The sequence below is a fragment of the Peromyscus eremicus genome, chromosome 19 (genome assembly GCF_949786415.1).
Source record: "Peromyscus eremicus chromosome 19, PerEre_H2_v1, whole genome shotgun sequence".
Lineage (NCBI taxonomy): Eukaryota > Metazoa > Chordata > Mammalia > Rodentia > Cricetidae > Peromyscus > Peromyscus eremicus.
The window spans coordinates 5731575-5748159 of record NC_081435.1 but is presented as its reverse complement, the minus strand read 5'-3'; the positions used below and the strand labels follow the sequence as shown (position 1 = coordinate 5748159).

Here is a 16585-nt window from a genome sequence, read left to right as displayed (position 1 = left end):
CTATTAATAAACACACCAGCCTACCTAAGCCACATCCTCTCTAGTGCCAGGTGATGTGTGTTTCCTGGAACACGTCCCCTTCCTATGTGCTTGGTACATTTTACCAAAAATCCATCATCATAGTTCGTTTTCTCTCACGGAACCTCACAGAACAGGCCACTGACGAAGGATCGAGGTTTATTTCTTGCAGTTCTAGAAGCTGGGAAGTTTAAGAGCAGTGAGAAGCTTTTAGCTGGTAAGGACGATGCAGAAGCCTGAAGCAGCCCAGGGTGTCTGATGCAAGAGAGGGTAACTGTGCCAGAGAGAACAGGCTTTATGACCAAGCCACTCCCTCCATTACCCATTAAGCCATTAATCCCTGAGTGAATTAACAGGTCCATGAGGGCCAAGCCCTCGTGACCCAGTCCTCTCCTAAAGGTCTCACCTCTCAAGTGTCATTAACATATCACTTTAGGGATTAAGTCTCTAGCACATAAAATTTGGAAGATTCATTCAAACCATAGCATCCACTGATGGCATATTGTGACTTCTGAAAGTTTAAATATTTAATACTTAGAACTTAAACAGTAAACTCTGTGCAGTTGAATCTGTGGGAATATACTGGAATACACACACACACACACACACACACACACACACACACACACACACACCCCGTAAAAAAACAGAAAAAGGATGAAAAGAGACTGGCCTAGAGAATTGTTTAGAAAGTGTGTGTGCTCTGGAGTTGGACTAACTGCCTAGGAAGATGTGGGAGGAGTTATTTAAGCCCTTCAGCTTTCCACTCATGTGTAACACAGGGACCAGCTTCACGTGTATTTGTAAGAAAGAAATCCGTGCTCCAAGCCGAGACCCTCAGCAAACACTCCCTAAGTATGAACCAGAAATCACACACACACACACACACACACACACACACACACACACACACACACCCCTACCCAGGCTAGATTCCTATGGAATTGTTCATTTTATCTTCTAGCCAGAGAAGAATGATAAACCCCAGTCCTGCTTTGTGCTTTTTAACTTCAGGGAAGGGCCGAAAACAGAAATGATAGCAAAGTGGATGCCATCAATACTAGAGGGTCTGGGTCTGTTCGGAGAGTCACATGCGATCCTGGGATGGGTCAGTCAGAAGACAGACTGTAGAAAGAGTAACCGTGAAGAGCTAAGACTCTTCCTCCGTAGTAACGCTGCCCCATCTCTGCACATGTGGCTCACAGGACAGAGAGGCTGGACACAGTGTTTCTGGTTTCCTGCCTCTCTCTCTACTGCAGTCCTCTCTGGCAGGTGTCAAGCATCCCCAGCATCAAGTTGAAGAAATGGAACAAACTCATCCCAGGGCTTCTTTAAATATTCAGATAGACCCACGTGCCCCTGTTGGTTAAATTAAGCTTTTCTAAGAAAAAAGTAAGTCAATTAGTTCAAAATGTGGGTTAGTGCTTCTGGGTATTTAAAAGAGGATTTTTTTTTCTTTTTTAGTTCATTAGAAACACAGCCACAGGGCAGGTACATACCAACTCCTCCTCACATCCTGTGAGGTGCCACCAAACACCTTGATACCAGTTTCTGCTCTCTAGAGCTTCAAATGCCGGACCTTAAATGGGCTCAGAGCTTTGAACGTAACATTAATATTTAGCCCTTTTATTTAATATCTTTTTTTTTTGTTTTTTTTTTTTTTGTTTTTCGAGACAGGGTTTCTCTGTGTAGCTTTGCGCCTTTCCTGGGACTCACTTGGTAGCCCAGGCTGGCCTAGAACTCACAGAGATCCGCCTGCCTCTGCCTCCCGAGTGCTGGGATTAAAGGCGTGCACCACCACCGCCCGGCTATTTAATATCTTTTTATCTTCAGTTTTATTATCAATAGTCACCAAGAGGTGCCTGACAAGGCTACTGCGAAAGTATGTTTCCTTCTTCATTTAGGAATACTTTTTGAACTGTTGTCGAAGAAGCCAGGCCTCTGAGACATCATGGAAAAACACTGTGGAATACACTTTGAACATAAACTTCAGAACCGGTTAGTCCAAAAGGCCTAGACACAATAAACCAAATGAAACTAGATAGAAATAAAACAAGATATTTCTTAAGAAAATGGCCTTCTGGAAGTGATTTCTTGGCCAAAGACTAAGAACATTTTCAAGACTTGCGGTCATTTTTCTTAAGAGGCTGTCCTACCTCGATGATAATGACAAAAAACATGAAAAAATTTATATCAACATATTGTTTTTAATTTTGTTCATTTTGTTTTGATCACCCTAGTTCAATAAGCTATTTGAACATAGCAAATAGCTTCAGAAATAATTTATATACTGAAACCATTATAAAGAACCCCATTACTCAAGAACATTTATTACATGACATTAATGAAATCATTAGCTCTTCTTCCACTTTCATTAGTATTGTGATGAAATGAAAATACATATTACTTAACAGCAGTACTGGCGGATGCTTCAGTGGACTCTGCAGAGGCACAGCTGGAAGATAAGGAAGTGGCACACCTTGTTAATAGTAGGTTTGACTATCTTTACGTTTGAATGCTTTATTGGCCAAGTGACATTTTATTGCCAGGATATTATAACAAAGGGAGACAGCACATTTTCAGATTTCACAAACACACAATTTGCTTATGGAAAACCACACTCCTCTTGTACATTATTCATTTAAAAAACACCCGGGGAAACTGGTAGATATGTACTTAGCTGGAAAGGTCCAGAGCTACAGTCACCTGGTAGTAATTAGAATCTAAACATTCTACTCCTGTCAATCACTGTGTTGAGTTTACTGTGACCTGTTTTTCTGGCACAGAATCAAAGACAAAAATATGCAATATTCTACCTTGCCCCCCAAAGATGCACACAGAAGAGCCCGGGACTTGGTGGTTTTGCAGGCTAATCTGGTTGGGTGAGGGAGCATTCCTTTTGTCTCCAAATTCCTCTAAAACATCAATGTGTCTTTACTTCCAATAAGCTAGGAAAATAGAACCACTGTCTGGCAAAGATTATGCTGTGCTTAGACTGTTTCTACAGTACTTGAAGTCCAGGACCTCAGCCTAGCGGTATCCTGCCTCCCCAAATCCCTAAGTCACAGGCACAGGGGCAGGGAATCGTTTCCTTAAGAGTGAGTGGTGTGTGTGTGTGTGTGTGTGTGTGTGTGTGTGTGTGTGTGTGTGAGAGAGAGAGAGAGAGAGAGAGAGAGAGAGAGAGAGAGAGAGAGAGAGAGAGTAGAAGAGACACTGTGTGTGAGAGTGTGTGGTGGGTCGGAGAGAGATTGTGTGTGTGTGTGTGTGTGTGTGTGAGAGAGAGAGAGAGAGAGAGAGAGAGAGAGAGAGAGAGAGAGAGAGAGAGAGAGAGAGAGAGAGAGATATTATTCTTTGTTTCCTTAGAGGCTGAAAGTGGTCAAGAAGTTTGGTCATGTGCTATGGAACCAGTTTGTCTATGCTAGTGAAGTCTGGAAGACCTGGGCCACATGGTTTAACTTTTTAACTTTTATTTTCAATGTTTCTGCATTGCTGGGGATCAAATTGAGGGCCTCTTGCCTGCCAAGCTGGTGTTCCTTCACTAACTACATACCACAGCCTTGGTTTTTCTTGTGTTTAAAGAAATTTGGAAAAATATTGGAGTTTTAATAGCTAATAAATAGCCTTGTGCAGTTCAGCATGTCTGGCATTCCAGCACTTGGGAGGCTGAGGCAGAAGGATCTTGAGTTTGGGGCCAATCTGAGCTACAGCACGAGTCCCTGTCTCAAAACTCAAAACAACAACAAAAATAAAACAAAACAAAATGAGCCAATGGTTAAATGTTTACTAATGTTTCAGATACCATGTTAAATGCTTGGATGCATACTAACTTATTTAAATTTCAAAACAACCAAATGTTGTGTCCCAGAACATAGAATAAGGAGACTGAGGCATTAAAAAAAAAGCAGCTGGAAGGTAAAATGCACCCCACCACAACCTGGGTTCAGACAGAGGCTTTCAGCGTTCTGCTCCACAGTCTGCAATCAGCATCTCTCTCCCTACACGTGAGCACGTGCACAATTGTTGTGTTTACTATATGGCAGCCATCTTGCTAAAACATTTGGGGAAAATAAATGGGGTTACAGTCACAAGACATATTTTTGTCCTTTCAGAGTTATTTCTCTGCCACTTTGTAGAGTTAGATTACATGAGTTCAAACTTCATCTGAATTCAAAAAACATTACTCAAGATGATCTTCAATTGAATGCAACAGAATTAATAGTGAAATTGAAAAGAAAGACATGTCAAAATAGCTTCGATTTGAATTCATATTTAGCCTCAAAATCACTTTATGAATCCTTAAGTAATCAAATCAAGAGAGCATGGTTTTCTCTTTTGATTTGTTTCTTTAAAGTGATTAACTAAATGCTTTTTCTGGCCTCTGCCCAAGAGCCTACAAAATCCTGTGGGTTTACCAGGGTAAATCCCCTCAACTCACCTCTCACAACACACAGACACCTCCATTCCCTAGCCCTCTCTTTAAAGAGTCCATAACAACTGACTCCACTGGGTTGGGGGAGGTGGTCCCTTCCTCTACTGCTGAAATCATTTTCTACAAAACGTTCCACCAGAGAAAAAAATCTGATGATGGACATATTAACCCAAAGCAGTCACTGAATTCTCTTTAACTCCCAGGAACTGGTGGTGTCTAATCATTCTTCTTTGTCCTGCTTTTGAATTGTAGAATATCATTCATTAGCTTTTTCAAGTTAAAAAATTCCAGTAAATATAGGATTGAACTAAATGCTACCCTGATTGTTCACGTGTTCATTCATTTGTAATAAATGGCTGGAGAGCTCATCCTGCTCTGGGCAGCGTGCTGAGACACTCAGGTATATTGGGTTAGTAGAGGAAGCATGGCACTAAAGGCACTTAGACAGAGTTCCTAGTAGATGAGCCTGAGAAGGCTGGAAGCGATAGCTCAGTCGGAGTGTGAACGTTTTGATGGCTTTTGGAAGAGTTTGCCGGGTGGTTTTCCTAATTGATATTGACAACAAAAATATGAGAATCTGGAATGGGAATCCATGGTTGTTTATAAAGCAGGTGTGTGAGGGGTGCTGGGATGATCTCCTCCCCAAATCACCTTGTCTCTACTTTCTGAGACAGGGAAACAGATACATGAGTGGTCTTTTCTGATGATGTTGGTAGAGACAGCTCATGTGGACAAAGCATCTTGTGGAAGCTGCTCAGATCTTCAGGTGGCTTATGGTGAAGAATCTAAAAGTTGATGGTTGCAGCAAAAGTTCCACACTGAACTGGATTGCTTTTTGTAATACAGAAACCACATCTCTCACACAGTTTAAGTGGTGAGCAGAATAGACTGCACGATGTGAAGGACTTAGAAAACAGAGAGGCTAAACAAATGATATTGTCTCTACAAAAATAATAAGAGGACATTTAAAAAATTTCGATTTCAAATTGAGTATATGTAAAAGATCATTTAATAAACCTGGAACTGAACTCTTTTATGAGTTCAACTGCAATTTTATGTTACTGGATTTTAACAATTAAGCAACCTTTCCTCCTTATCTTTCTTTCATTTGATGGGAGCAGTGGAGAAAGAGCACATATTTCTCGTTGTGTTTGTTTGGTTTTGTTTGGCAGTTCTGCCTGGTAACCATGTTGGTTACTAGCCTGACGAGGTCTTTTCAGTATTTGATGAAGTATCCTTACAGGTATAAAATTTTGGTTGCGGGGAGGAAGCCGATGCGATGCTAGGAGGTGGATAAACAGTCCTGCGACAATCAGACCAATTCATACTTTCCAAGGTGTGTTTTTCATCCCTAGTTTAAGTTCGGGTCCTGCCCGTTGTTCCAAAAACGTCGAGGCAGTTTCTGAAACTGCTGTTTCTCCAAGTCCGTTAAAAAGTGATTCGTGCCTGGGTGGCATTTCCCCCTCTTCAGCCCTGCCATTCCCACCTCCACCGCCTGGCTTTTGCCAGTAGGGACTTGCCCTGGGGGGTATTTTGTCCTGGGAACACAAAACTATTTTCTTTTCTGGAAATACGTTGACGTCAACTGGGAGCTGTTTCTGGTTGCTTTGCTTCCCTGGAGCGTCCAATCCAGCATACTGCCTCCGGCAAACTGCGAGCAATTGGAAGCAGCTCCCCCAGAGGGGAGTGGAGCCGGTGTCTGCGTGGGAGCGGGTTGGGGAGTGGTTGTACCCGGTCTGCTGCAAAAAGGGGAGATCTGGAAAGCTACTCCCTTGTGGGCCCAAGCGTGGAGCTGGAACCCCTGGCAAAGTCTGAGGCGCAGCCCCCCGAGCTAGGGTGAAGGACCCTTGGTTCATGGCAAGTCTAGAGATCAAAGCCACTGGTAGTAAGGTGACTTGCCCCGGACCCAACTGAGGTCTCAGCACCCGAGTAATTCTCAGAGATTACAAAATCTGACAGCATCCCGGGATCAAAGGTCCGCTCTCCAGAAGAGGCGGTGTGCGACTAGCATGTGCAGGCTCATGAGCTGAGCTCCGGGCCATGTGTGTCCGCTTAGCCGCCCACTGCTCCCAGGTCTAGGAAGGTAGTGCATCTCACAACATGTTTCCAGGGGCCAAGACGGCGAACAGAACGCTGTGGCAAATCCGACCACCTCTCTAGTAGGACCTGGGAAAGTAGTCCCTAGAAGTCCAACCCCAAAGACCCTCTCCTCCTCCTCGGATGGATGTAGTTTGTCTGTGATGAGAGGGAGCGTGGGCGTCTGTGCGTCTGTGCGTCTCTCTCTCTCTCTCTCTCTCTCTCTCTCTCTCTCTCTCTCTCTCTCTCTCTCTCTCTCTCTCTCTCTCTCTGTGTGTGTGTGTGTGTGTGTGTGTGTGTGTGTGTTTCCCCGAGGAGCTTGAGGAAACCTGAGAGGCAGGGACTTGTTACAACTTGTTTCACACCTGGCATGGCTTCCCCAGCGCTCTGTGGTGTCCAGGGCTGAGGAGGCTCTCTCAGAGGGCGACGAAAGATGGCCCCTGTCATCTCCCTCTCAGATGCCCACGCTGCCCGGACTGAGCTTTTCTTTCTTCTTACTTAACATTCCTTGTAAATTACAATGTGATGGCTGCTTTCTATTGAGGCACAAAATGATAAACGCCCTGAAAAAAAAAAAAAAAAACAAAACAAGATAGGCAACAGGGAAAGAGGGAACAAATACTTGAGACAGAACTCCCCACAGCCACATTGAGACTTAGAGGCAAATTCCAATGACGAACGCAAGGACCCTGTGAGGCTGCCTCCAGGGAGGCCCGCCCTGGCACATGGGTACACTGCTGAGATCTGGCTCCATTGGTTTTCCATGGCCTTGAGTCTCAGACCTCGCTGGAGAGCCTGGGGACAGTTGGGCATCCTGAGGAGCTGGAGAAAGTTAGGATGCAGCTCATCTCTGGAGACCGCCCTGGCTATTGCCACCAAAGAACAGTTAAGGTCCGGTGGGCACTAGGGCACTGCCCCCCAGGGCCGGGAGAGAACGGGAGGTGGTGACGCGAAGACGTGCCCAGAGCCTGGGCGCGCCAAGGGCGGGGGTTTGGCTGGAAGTGGGACAGTATCTCCTATGGGAAAGCGGGACCCAGCGAGCTCTTTGGCTGTCTTTCCAGTTTCCGAGGTGCCCGCCCCCACGCGCCGGAGGCAGCGCAGCCCCGAGGGCGAATGCAGGGCAGTTGGCAAACTTAAAAGTGAGAGCGCGCTCGAGATCCAAATTGCCGGAATTGTGGCTAGAGCGGGGGCGACCCAAGCCCAACTTCACTTTTTCCAACAGCCGGCTCTCCGGCTTGTCCTTTAGGGATCCGCGCTGCTTTGGTGCCAACCTAGGCATTCCTTGCCCCGGGGTGTTGTGTCATTTTGCTCTGGGGCAGGGAGGACGGCGGCCCGAGTGGGTGGCGAGTGGGTCCCTGGGGTCCCGGAAAGCTGCTCTTCCCACGTCTCCCCTCCCACCAACCCCTCCCAGTGTTTCTCTCTTGCACTTTCCCGGGGCTGGCTAGACCGGCGCGGACTTGCCCCAGACCTTTGGGGAGCGCCCCAGGTCTTTAATGACAGCTTAAAAGTGGCAGTTGGAAAAGTCTAAACAGATGAGGCTGACGAGGGGCGTGTTCCGCTCCTTAGCAAGAGTCGGGATGGGAGCTGGGAGCCGCGCTGCTGGCCCCAGGCCCCCGCGCCTCGCCGCCAGCAAGTAGGTGGGGGAGCCGCCGCTGCCGCCAGCCCCATCCCGCTCCCAAGCCTCGCCCGCTGCGCCCTGGCCGCGGGCGCAGAGAGGGTGCAGGGCCTCGCGGAGCCTCCTCCACCCAGCTCATTAACCTGCCTGCTCCGGGCGGTCCGGGACACCGGCTCCTCGCAGCAGCACCCGCGGCCCGCACACTGCAGCAGCCGCCCGGATCCCCCGGCTCCGGGGGGCAATGAGGGGGCGGTGGAGGGGGCACTGCTCCTCCGGCATTACCTAGAGAAGCGACACCGCCCCGCCCTCCCGCCGGCCCTCCCTCGCGCCCGCCCGGGCCCGCGCGCCGGCTCCGCTGGAGGGTAAGTTGGGAGTGTTTCGCCCCCACCGACAGCTCTCCCTCCCCTTCCTATTTTTTTTTTCCCCCAAAGTTTTCCTAGAAGTGGGGATCGGGCTGGGGGGGAGGACGAAGGTCCCGCTGGGCTCCCTCTTTTACCCTCTCCAGGCCACAGTTACCCCCCACTTCCCCTCCCTGGCATCCCCTCGCCCCTCCCGAGTGGCGCTCGGGAATGACAATTGGAGCGCGGCTCCTTTAAGAGCCCGGCTTTGCCTCCCGGTAGCTGAAGGTCATTAAACACAAAAGCTCTCAGCGCTGCGGTCCAATATAGCGCATGCGCCCTGCCCGAGGACTGGCAGGGAGACGGCAATATGGCGAGAATGCCTGGCAGCGGGGACTGTAACACCAGCGCGGGCGGCAGCGCCGCCGCAGCGGCGGAGAACAATGGGGAGCGGGGCGAGGGCGAGCGCGGGGCCGGGGGCCGCGGACGCCGCCACGGCCGCCCGCACTACTGCAGCGCGGGCGAGGAGGAGGAGGAGGAGGAAGAGGAGGAGGAGGACGAGATCCAGGAGGTGCAGATAACGGGGGACGAGGAGGAGGAGGACGGAGGTGGGGGGCTGGAGGACGAGGAGGAGGAGGAAGAGGAGGAGATGGGGATGGACTGGGAAGAGCCCCTGGAGCCGGAGGACTCGGCCGGGGAGGAGCTGGAGCCCGAGCCGGTCCATATGATCCATATGGACCAGAGCGCCGCGCTGGAGCCCGAGGCGCCGCCGCGTCTGCTAGCTCCCCGGGCCCGCGCCGGGCCGCCGGGGGACAGCGCGGAGCTGGACCCCGACGTGCTGCAGCGCCCCGAGCGGGCCCGGCTGAGCGAGAACACCCGGCTGGCTACCCGCTACGCCGTGCGCATCTTCCGGGAGTACCTGAGCGAAAAGGCTCAGAGCCCGGACTTCGAGACCATGGACAAGGGGGCGCTGTGCCGCGTGCTGCGCTCCTTCTACGCCGAGGCCCGCTCCAAGAGCGGCCAGCTCTACAGCAAGTCCTCGCTCATCAGCATCCGCAGCTCCCTCAACCGCTACCTCAACGAGCCCCCGTACTGTCGCACGCTCGACCTCACCAAGGACCCCGAGCTGCGCAGCGCCAACCTGACGCTAGCCGCAGTCATCCGCAAGCTCGAGGAACAGGGCGCGGGGCCCGTGGTGCAGAAGCAAGCCATCACGCGCGCCGACCTGCGCAAGCTGTACACCTCCAGCGTCTTCAGCACCAACACGCCCTTTGGGCTGCTCAACAAGGTCTGGTTCGAGACCTGCATGTACTTCTGCACGCGCGGCCGCGAGAACCAGCGCGAGCTGGAGGAGGACTCCTTCGGGCTGGCCATGGACGAGGACGGTCGCAAGTTCGTCTACTTCAAGTCGCTCGGGCCTTACCACAAGTCGCGTTCCTCGTCCTGGAGTAAGAAGCGGGCGGAAAGCAGCGACGAAGAGAACTTGCCGCGCATGTACGAGACGGGCACTGAGTTCTGTCCCTATGCCAGCTTTGTCAAGTACCTGTCGAAGCGCAATCCCCTCTGTAAGGCGTTCTTCCAGCGGCCCCGGGACCACTGCAGCGAGGGCGATGTGACCTGGTACGAGAACAAAGCCATAGGCAAGAACTTGCTGGGCACCAGGATGCAGATGCTCTCCAAGGCAGCCAAACTATCCAAGACCTACACTAACCACTGCATCGGCGCGGTGTCCATCGCCACGCTCAACAGCATCGCGGGCATCGGGACCAAGCTAGGTTCCCCGGCCCCGCAGGGCTGCTATACCGAGGCTCTGAACGGGTCAGCTCGTCACCACTCCCACCATCCCCCGACCCATCCTTCCCACCACCACCGCCCCCAGCCGCCCTCACTGGGGAACACGTACATCCTCCCCAAAGACAGCCAGGTCGGGCCCGACGTGAAATCCGAGGCTGCGCCCAAGCGCGCACTGTACGAGTCAGTGTTCGGGTCCGGGGAAATCTGCGGCCCTTCTTCCCCCAAAAGACTTTGTATCCGTCCTTCCTCGGAACCTGTGGATGCGGTGGTGGTGGTTTCCGTGAAACACGACCCCCTGCCTCTTCTTCCAGAAGTCAATGGGCACCGAAGCTCCAATTCTCCCACCATAGTCTCACCTGGTATTGTTTCCCCCACCCAGGTAACCAAACCAACGTCTATGCATGAAATATTTGTTGGTACCGCTTCGGGGCTAACTTCTGTGTTCCTGTCGGTCGGGGTTGGGGTGCGTGGGGATTTTTTGTTTTTAAATAAGTAGTTGTTATACCGCACCGGATTTGATACAGTTCCTAGAAATGTAACTCTTCGTGCTTTGGCGGAAACTCTACCCTAACCTTAAAAGAAGCCAGGGATCCTTAGCTTCCAAGTCTTTGCAGCGAAGTAGCGCTAGAAACCTCGAGGTTGTCAGAACAGAAGGTTTAAGCTCGCTCTTGAAGTGCCTCTCCATGATGCCTGAGTTTTATAAGGCAAGGATTGCTAGGGCGCTGAATAGAGGTAGTTATCTTAAAGAAATTAGAATGAAGTTACTTTTAAAATGCTTCATTACGTACTCGCCACAACTTCTGAAGGTAGAAAAAATGCGCTCCTAAATTACTAAAAAGAAAACATGCCAATTCCACTTCCTGTAGATTGCTTTTTTTGTTGTTAAAGAGAAGGGGCGGAGACTGCCGCGTCAGGCAATGGAGTGCCAGTTTATTCTTTTAACATGCAGCCGTGTAACGTGACCTTTGGGGGTGTCATTCCCATTAGTGTTTGTTAACATTACTCAGATGAGAAAGTGATGTCTGAGCTACGGACATGATATACAGATGATGTGCTGCTGTGACGTGCCAAGCTGGCTGTGGGCACTGAAACAGGTTTATTCATCCCTAGCCCAGTTGAGGCTCACTATCTGGGCCCCAAACAAGGAAGAGAAAGAAAGTGGGGGGAGGCATCACTCCAGAGTAAGTAAACAGCCACACGAGGATCGAACTTGGACAAATCAGTTCACCTGTCTGGACTTTAGGTATGTCGTTAAATCTGAAAGAAACCCAACGAAATTATCAGTGACGGTAGTGACCACGCAGAGACTAGGGCCTGAAGTGTTGGAGGCTCTTTTCCCTGCTGCGTTCCCCGGAGGATCCTGTTCACCAGCACTGTTGAGGTTATGTCCCTGCCCTGGATGCTTCTCCAGAAGGCAGACGTAGGAGGTCTCTTATGGCCCCGTTTTGCTGGCAAGAGCCACAGGAAATTTTTACCATCTTGACCCCTCCCCGCCCCACTCCCCCCATCAGCAGAAATAGGAATTCTGCCCCAAGTCTGGAGAAATAGTGAAGGCCCATCATTACCTCTGTGCTCTTTCTCCAAAGTGGAAATTCCAGTTTGGGACAAGCTGACCCTTTCAGAGGCTTACTAGCTAATGGGCATGCCTCAAGGCTGCCAGGAAGGGCTGTGAATGGCAGTATAAACACCACTGGCTTCTAAACCCACAGAGCCTGCAGGCTGTGTCCTGTGCTTCTCTCTGTATGTGGTTCGTTCTGTCAGGGGTTGTTTAAAAGAATTTTAAGGGTGGAGAGTCGGGTTTGCTTTCTTTGAAAGCAAAGCAAAAATGTTCACAGTCTTCTAATAAATACCCTTAAAATGCCCTGGGTTAGAGGCACACCCGATTAAGAGCTTTAGCACCTAAGAATGTATATTAAATATGTATGTTCGCTGGATAATAATGAAACGTCAGTTCTGGATATCGGTGTCATATAGACGTGCGACTGAAGAGTCCATAACAGTTTTTTTGTTGTTGTTGTTTTTCTCCTTCTTTCTGGACTTTTGTTTTCTGATTGCACTCCCCCACCCCATCATGGTGTTTCACTTACCCTAGTGAGCTAAATCAGCCTATAAAACGTTATACTGACACTTTTATTATTCTCAAGTCATTGTCAGGCAACTCCCAAGTTAAATGTGGATCTGGGTATATTTTGCTTATGTGATTACTAACTGTGGCTGTCCAATAACATTTTAGCTGTTCCACTCTTTTAGCTACAACTACAGAAAAGGCATTCTATTTGCGCTTCTTGGAGGGGGGGTCCTAAAGATCAAGCCCTGTGCATGATGGGCAGGTGCTGTACTATTCATTGAACTCCACCCCCAGCCGTTTGCATGTACTTAATAGTCAACTTGTCAGTTAGAATATAGTAGAAAACATTTCTTTCTTAAGAAGCCAGTGGTCTTAACAGTTTAAAACACATTTGCTTTAAGTAAGAAGATCCACTAAACTTTTAACTTTGGCATATATTAAAATCCCTGTCTTTGCAGATCAATCACGGTCGAGGTTAGTGGTCAGTGGCAACATGAGAGGCATCCATTCTTCCCATCGCCTCAACCCCCTGGAGGTGCCTGGAGACTTGAACTCCAGCTGTGTTTTTTTAATGCCACCCTCCCACATAGCACTGAACCAGGGGTATGCCCTGATGTTTTCCCTAGACATACACACCTGTCATAAAGTTTGATTTAAGTATCAGGCACAATAAGAGGTGGACAGTAGTATCTTCTGATAAAAATGGAACAAGTACAATATCCTACAAGACACCTTACCTGATGCTTATGACTTATTTATTTCTGGAATTTTCCATTTGATATTTTTAGACCATAGTTGACCCTGGAAAGGAGAACTCTGGGTAAAGGATGAATAGTCTCTTTCTGAGGATGTTAACTAGTGTCTTCATCTATGGGGAAGGTAGGAAAATGAATAGGAGTATGGAGTCTGTGAGTTTCAGTGTGGAGTGTCTGTCTGCTTTGGGAGGGCGATGGTAGTGCTATCTGGTAACTCTGATTCTCATCAGTGGTGTTAGTAGTCAGAAGTGCTTTATGTCCCTCCCCCGCCAGTGTCATGATGACCAAGTTTTGGTAGTAATCACTCTTTCCATTTTACTTGGTTATTTATTTCAGTGTCTGGGAACTGAACCCAGGGTTTTGCCTATGTTGAAGACATACTTGCTGTGCTCAGTTTAAAAAATGTTAACACCGCCGGGCGGTGGTGGCGCACGCCTTTAATCCCAGCACTCGGGAGGCAGAGCCAGGCGGATCTCTGTGAGTTCAAGGTCAGCCTGGACTACCAAGTGAGTCCCAGGAAAGGCGCAAAGCTACACAGAGAAACCCTGTCTCGAAAAACCAAAAAAAAAAAAAAAATGTTAACACCATCAAGCATGGTGGCACACACTGTAATCCCATCACTGGGTAGGTTGAGGCTAGCCTGCGCTCTATAGTGCAACCCTACCTCAAAAATAAATTTTAAAAAATATTAAATTGGAAAAATAGGTTTAATACTATATCCTACATCTTTATAGCTATTCTCTTTGCATGAAAATACAGCATTTTACCTATTTCAGTAGATGGTAGAGATTTGTAATCCATTTGTTGTGCTGTGATTGAACACAAGTCTTCAGTATGTTCAGTAGGCCCTAACACTGAGCTGTACCTGGAATTTTATTCTTCATAACCCAAAGGAAGAAGTATTAATAATTTTACGTTCTACTTGCCATAGTTTTTTGTCGATGTGTTTGTAGATTACTTGTGCCTCTAATGCGAAATAAAAATGGGCAAGTTAGTGCACTGTAAAACATGCTTGGGGCTGGAGATGTAGCTCAGTGTTAGAGCTTATAGTTTACATGCACAGAGCCCCAGGCAACACCTCTCTCTCTCTCTCTCTCTCTCTCTCTCTCTCTCTCTCTCTCTCTCTCTCTCTCTCAAGTGTGTATGTGTCCCTCCCCCAAACATCCGGAGTACTTGCAACTTGTGACCAAGGTGTCTGGTTACGCTTGCTTGACCCTAGCCCAGATTCATTCTGGAAATACTTTCAAGGAATTCTGTAAGTAGAAGTTGAGTAGCATAAAGGTTCAGGTGGGGTTCTGTGTGACCTGCCTTACAGTGTTCTTGAGTTGGCTCTTACAATATACAAGCTAGACACAGGAGCAGCCACCTAGTTATCACACACACACACACACACACACACACACACACACACACACACACACATTCACCTTCAGGAAGAAGTCAGAGGCTAACATCACTGTTGCTTTTTTGGGGGTGCAGTGGTGTGGAGAGAAGGTTGTGCCGTGTAGACCAAGCTGGCCTAGAATTGCTGGTCGTCCAGCTTTGCCTCCTAAGTGCGGGATTACAGGCGGCTCCAGGGGCCCTTCTCTCACTCAGGTGCTGTAGTGCTGGAGGAGCTGCAGTGTGCTGCGTATGTATTTGATGGAAAGAATGTGCATTTGCTGTACTGGAACAGTCTCCAAGGCTGTATGATGGGTTGGAAGACGAGGCAGGAGAAATGCCGTGTCCTAAAGGTGAGCGTTCGTGCAGGCGGGAAGGTCAGTGGAGGCAAGGCTGCTTGCACTGACTGCTTGGCAGTACTAGGCTTCCTAGGCTTCCTTGCCTCGCTCACGATGGGTGTTTTCCCGTGTTTTAGTGTTGGTTTGTGGCTACACTCCTTTTCTACAGTAAGAGGTTTGCTCTTTTAGGGAAACTTCAAACTGGCAGAGGAACTACATGTCTGGTGCATAAGTATGTAACTGGTTGTTGTTTTTTTTTCCGTTCAGGGAGTAGTTACTGAGTGTTGACTGTTTCAGCTTTGTGCCAGGAATTTATAAATTGATCAGTTTTCTACTTGGCAAGTCTTGTTGGCAAGATTTCGGCCTCATTTCGTATTAAAACCAGATTAAAATTTTAAAAAGTTAAAAGGAATTGTCTGGGATGGGCTATAAGGCCTCACGTAGCCCAGGCTAGCCTTCAACTCCTAATCCTTCTGTTTCTATTTCCTAAACTCTAAGTTACAGGTGTCAGCTGCCTGGCTGATAAACTCAATGTTTTGCAGCTGTTACTGGAAGAAAGTAATTAGTTTTATATCCTCCTTATGTACTCTTACATATTAATATTACTATCAGTATGGGGGGATATTATTATTTTGTTTTCATTACTACTGGTAAAATAGCATCTCACTGTGTTACACAGGCTGGTCTTCATTTTCCTGTCTCAGCCATTTGAGCAGTTAGAATTATAGGGGCACATCACCACACCCAGAAGTTTATTATTTCAAACGTATATAAATCAACACCAGGGGCCAGTTCGCTGTGCATTGAAGCAGATATATGGAATAGGAAAAGAAGTACCTGCTGAGAAACAAAGGCTTGGGTGTCATCTATGTAAAATTGGAATGTCCAGCCTTTGGGGCTTCTTGAGCCTCGTGGTCATCCACCCAGTTCATGGTTATCCCTCCCAACCTCTAAATCTCATAATACCTTAAGTAAGTTTATGCTGGACTACATTCACAGGTATCCTGGGCCATAGGCTGGATACTCCGGATGTTAAAATTTAAATATTTTTATCACTGATTTGAAATCAGGTACCCCTAGACACCCACTTGTTATGATCAAAGTAGATTTTGGACAGAGAGAAGCTCCATATCCCTTTTGATTTTCTGAGACAGGCCTCATGTAGCCCAAGCTGGCCTTGAGTTCATTCTGAAGCCAAGAGTAAACTTGAGGCTCCTGAGTTGGGATTACAAGGATACACTGCTCCACCCAGTTTATGTGACACTGGGGATCGAACCTACAGCTTGATGCGTTCGAGGCAAGCGCTCTACCAACGGAGCTACATCTCTAGCCTGAGAAACTCTTTTCAGAACTGCTAGTTGGACTGGAGGTCAGTTGGGGTTCTGGAGGCGACGTAGGCCATTCAGAAAGCCACTTGAGTTCTGAAGTTCTTGGTTTCAGGTTATCTTTGGTGTGGTACTGCCATTTCAGAAGGTGACTGATGTTTGAGTTCCTGGGTCTACACTACAGCTCTTAGAGCAGCTGTGGAAGCCAGCACTCCGGTCCGAGCCAGGCTTCTTGTTCCAGTCAGCTGTGTGAGCTCTCTCTCCAGCTATAGTCCACTGCGTTGTGCTGACTGGTGAAGTAGTGGTTTGAAGACTTCTTTGGAGAGTATACCTAAGGGATGGTGCAATTAAATTCATTCTTCCAGACGGAATATTGATTGATATTAATAAACTAAAGTGTATAACACAACAAAACAAAATACAGTTTTAGGTCTTTGAAGTGGCCCACC

The 16585-nt window shown here is 48.2% G+C and overlaps 1 protein-coding gene across 2 annotated transcripts in view; it reads left to right on the top strand.

The window, feature by feature from the left end:
* The first annotated feature begins 8249 nt into the window (after positions 1 to 8249).
* Kctd1 (potassium channel tetramerization domain containing 1) overlaps positions 8250 to 16585 on the top strand; it is a 101483-nt gene continuing 93147 nt past the window's right edge. Inside the window, exon 1 of one of the 2 annotated variants that reach the window (XM_059246352.1) lies at positions 8250 to 8500. Coding sequence is in view for 1 of the 2 variants with exons in the window: in XM_059246351.1 (XP_059102334.1) it covers positions 8847 to 10649 (1803 nt within the window). In the remaining variant the exon portion in view is untranslated. Of the gene's footprint in view, positions 8501 to 8846; positions 10650 to 16585 lie in introns of those variants that run through there. The other variant, XM_059246351.1, reaches the window with a different exon arrangement.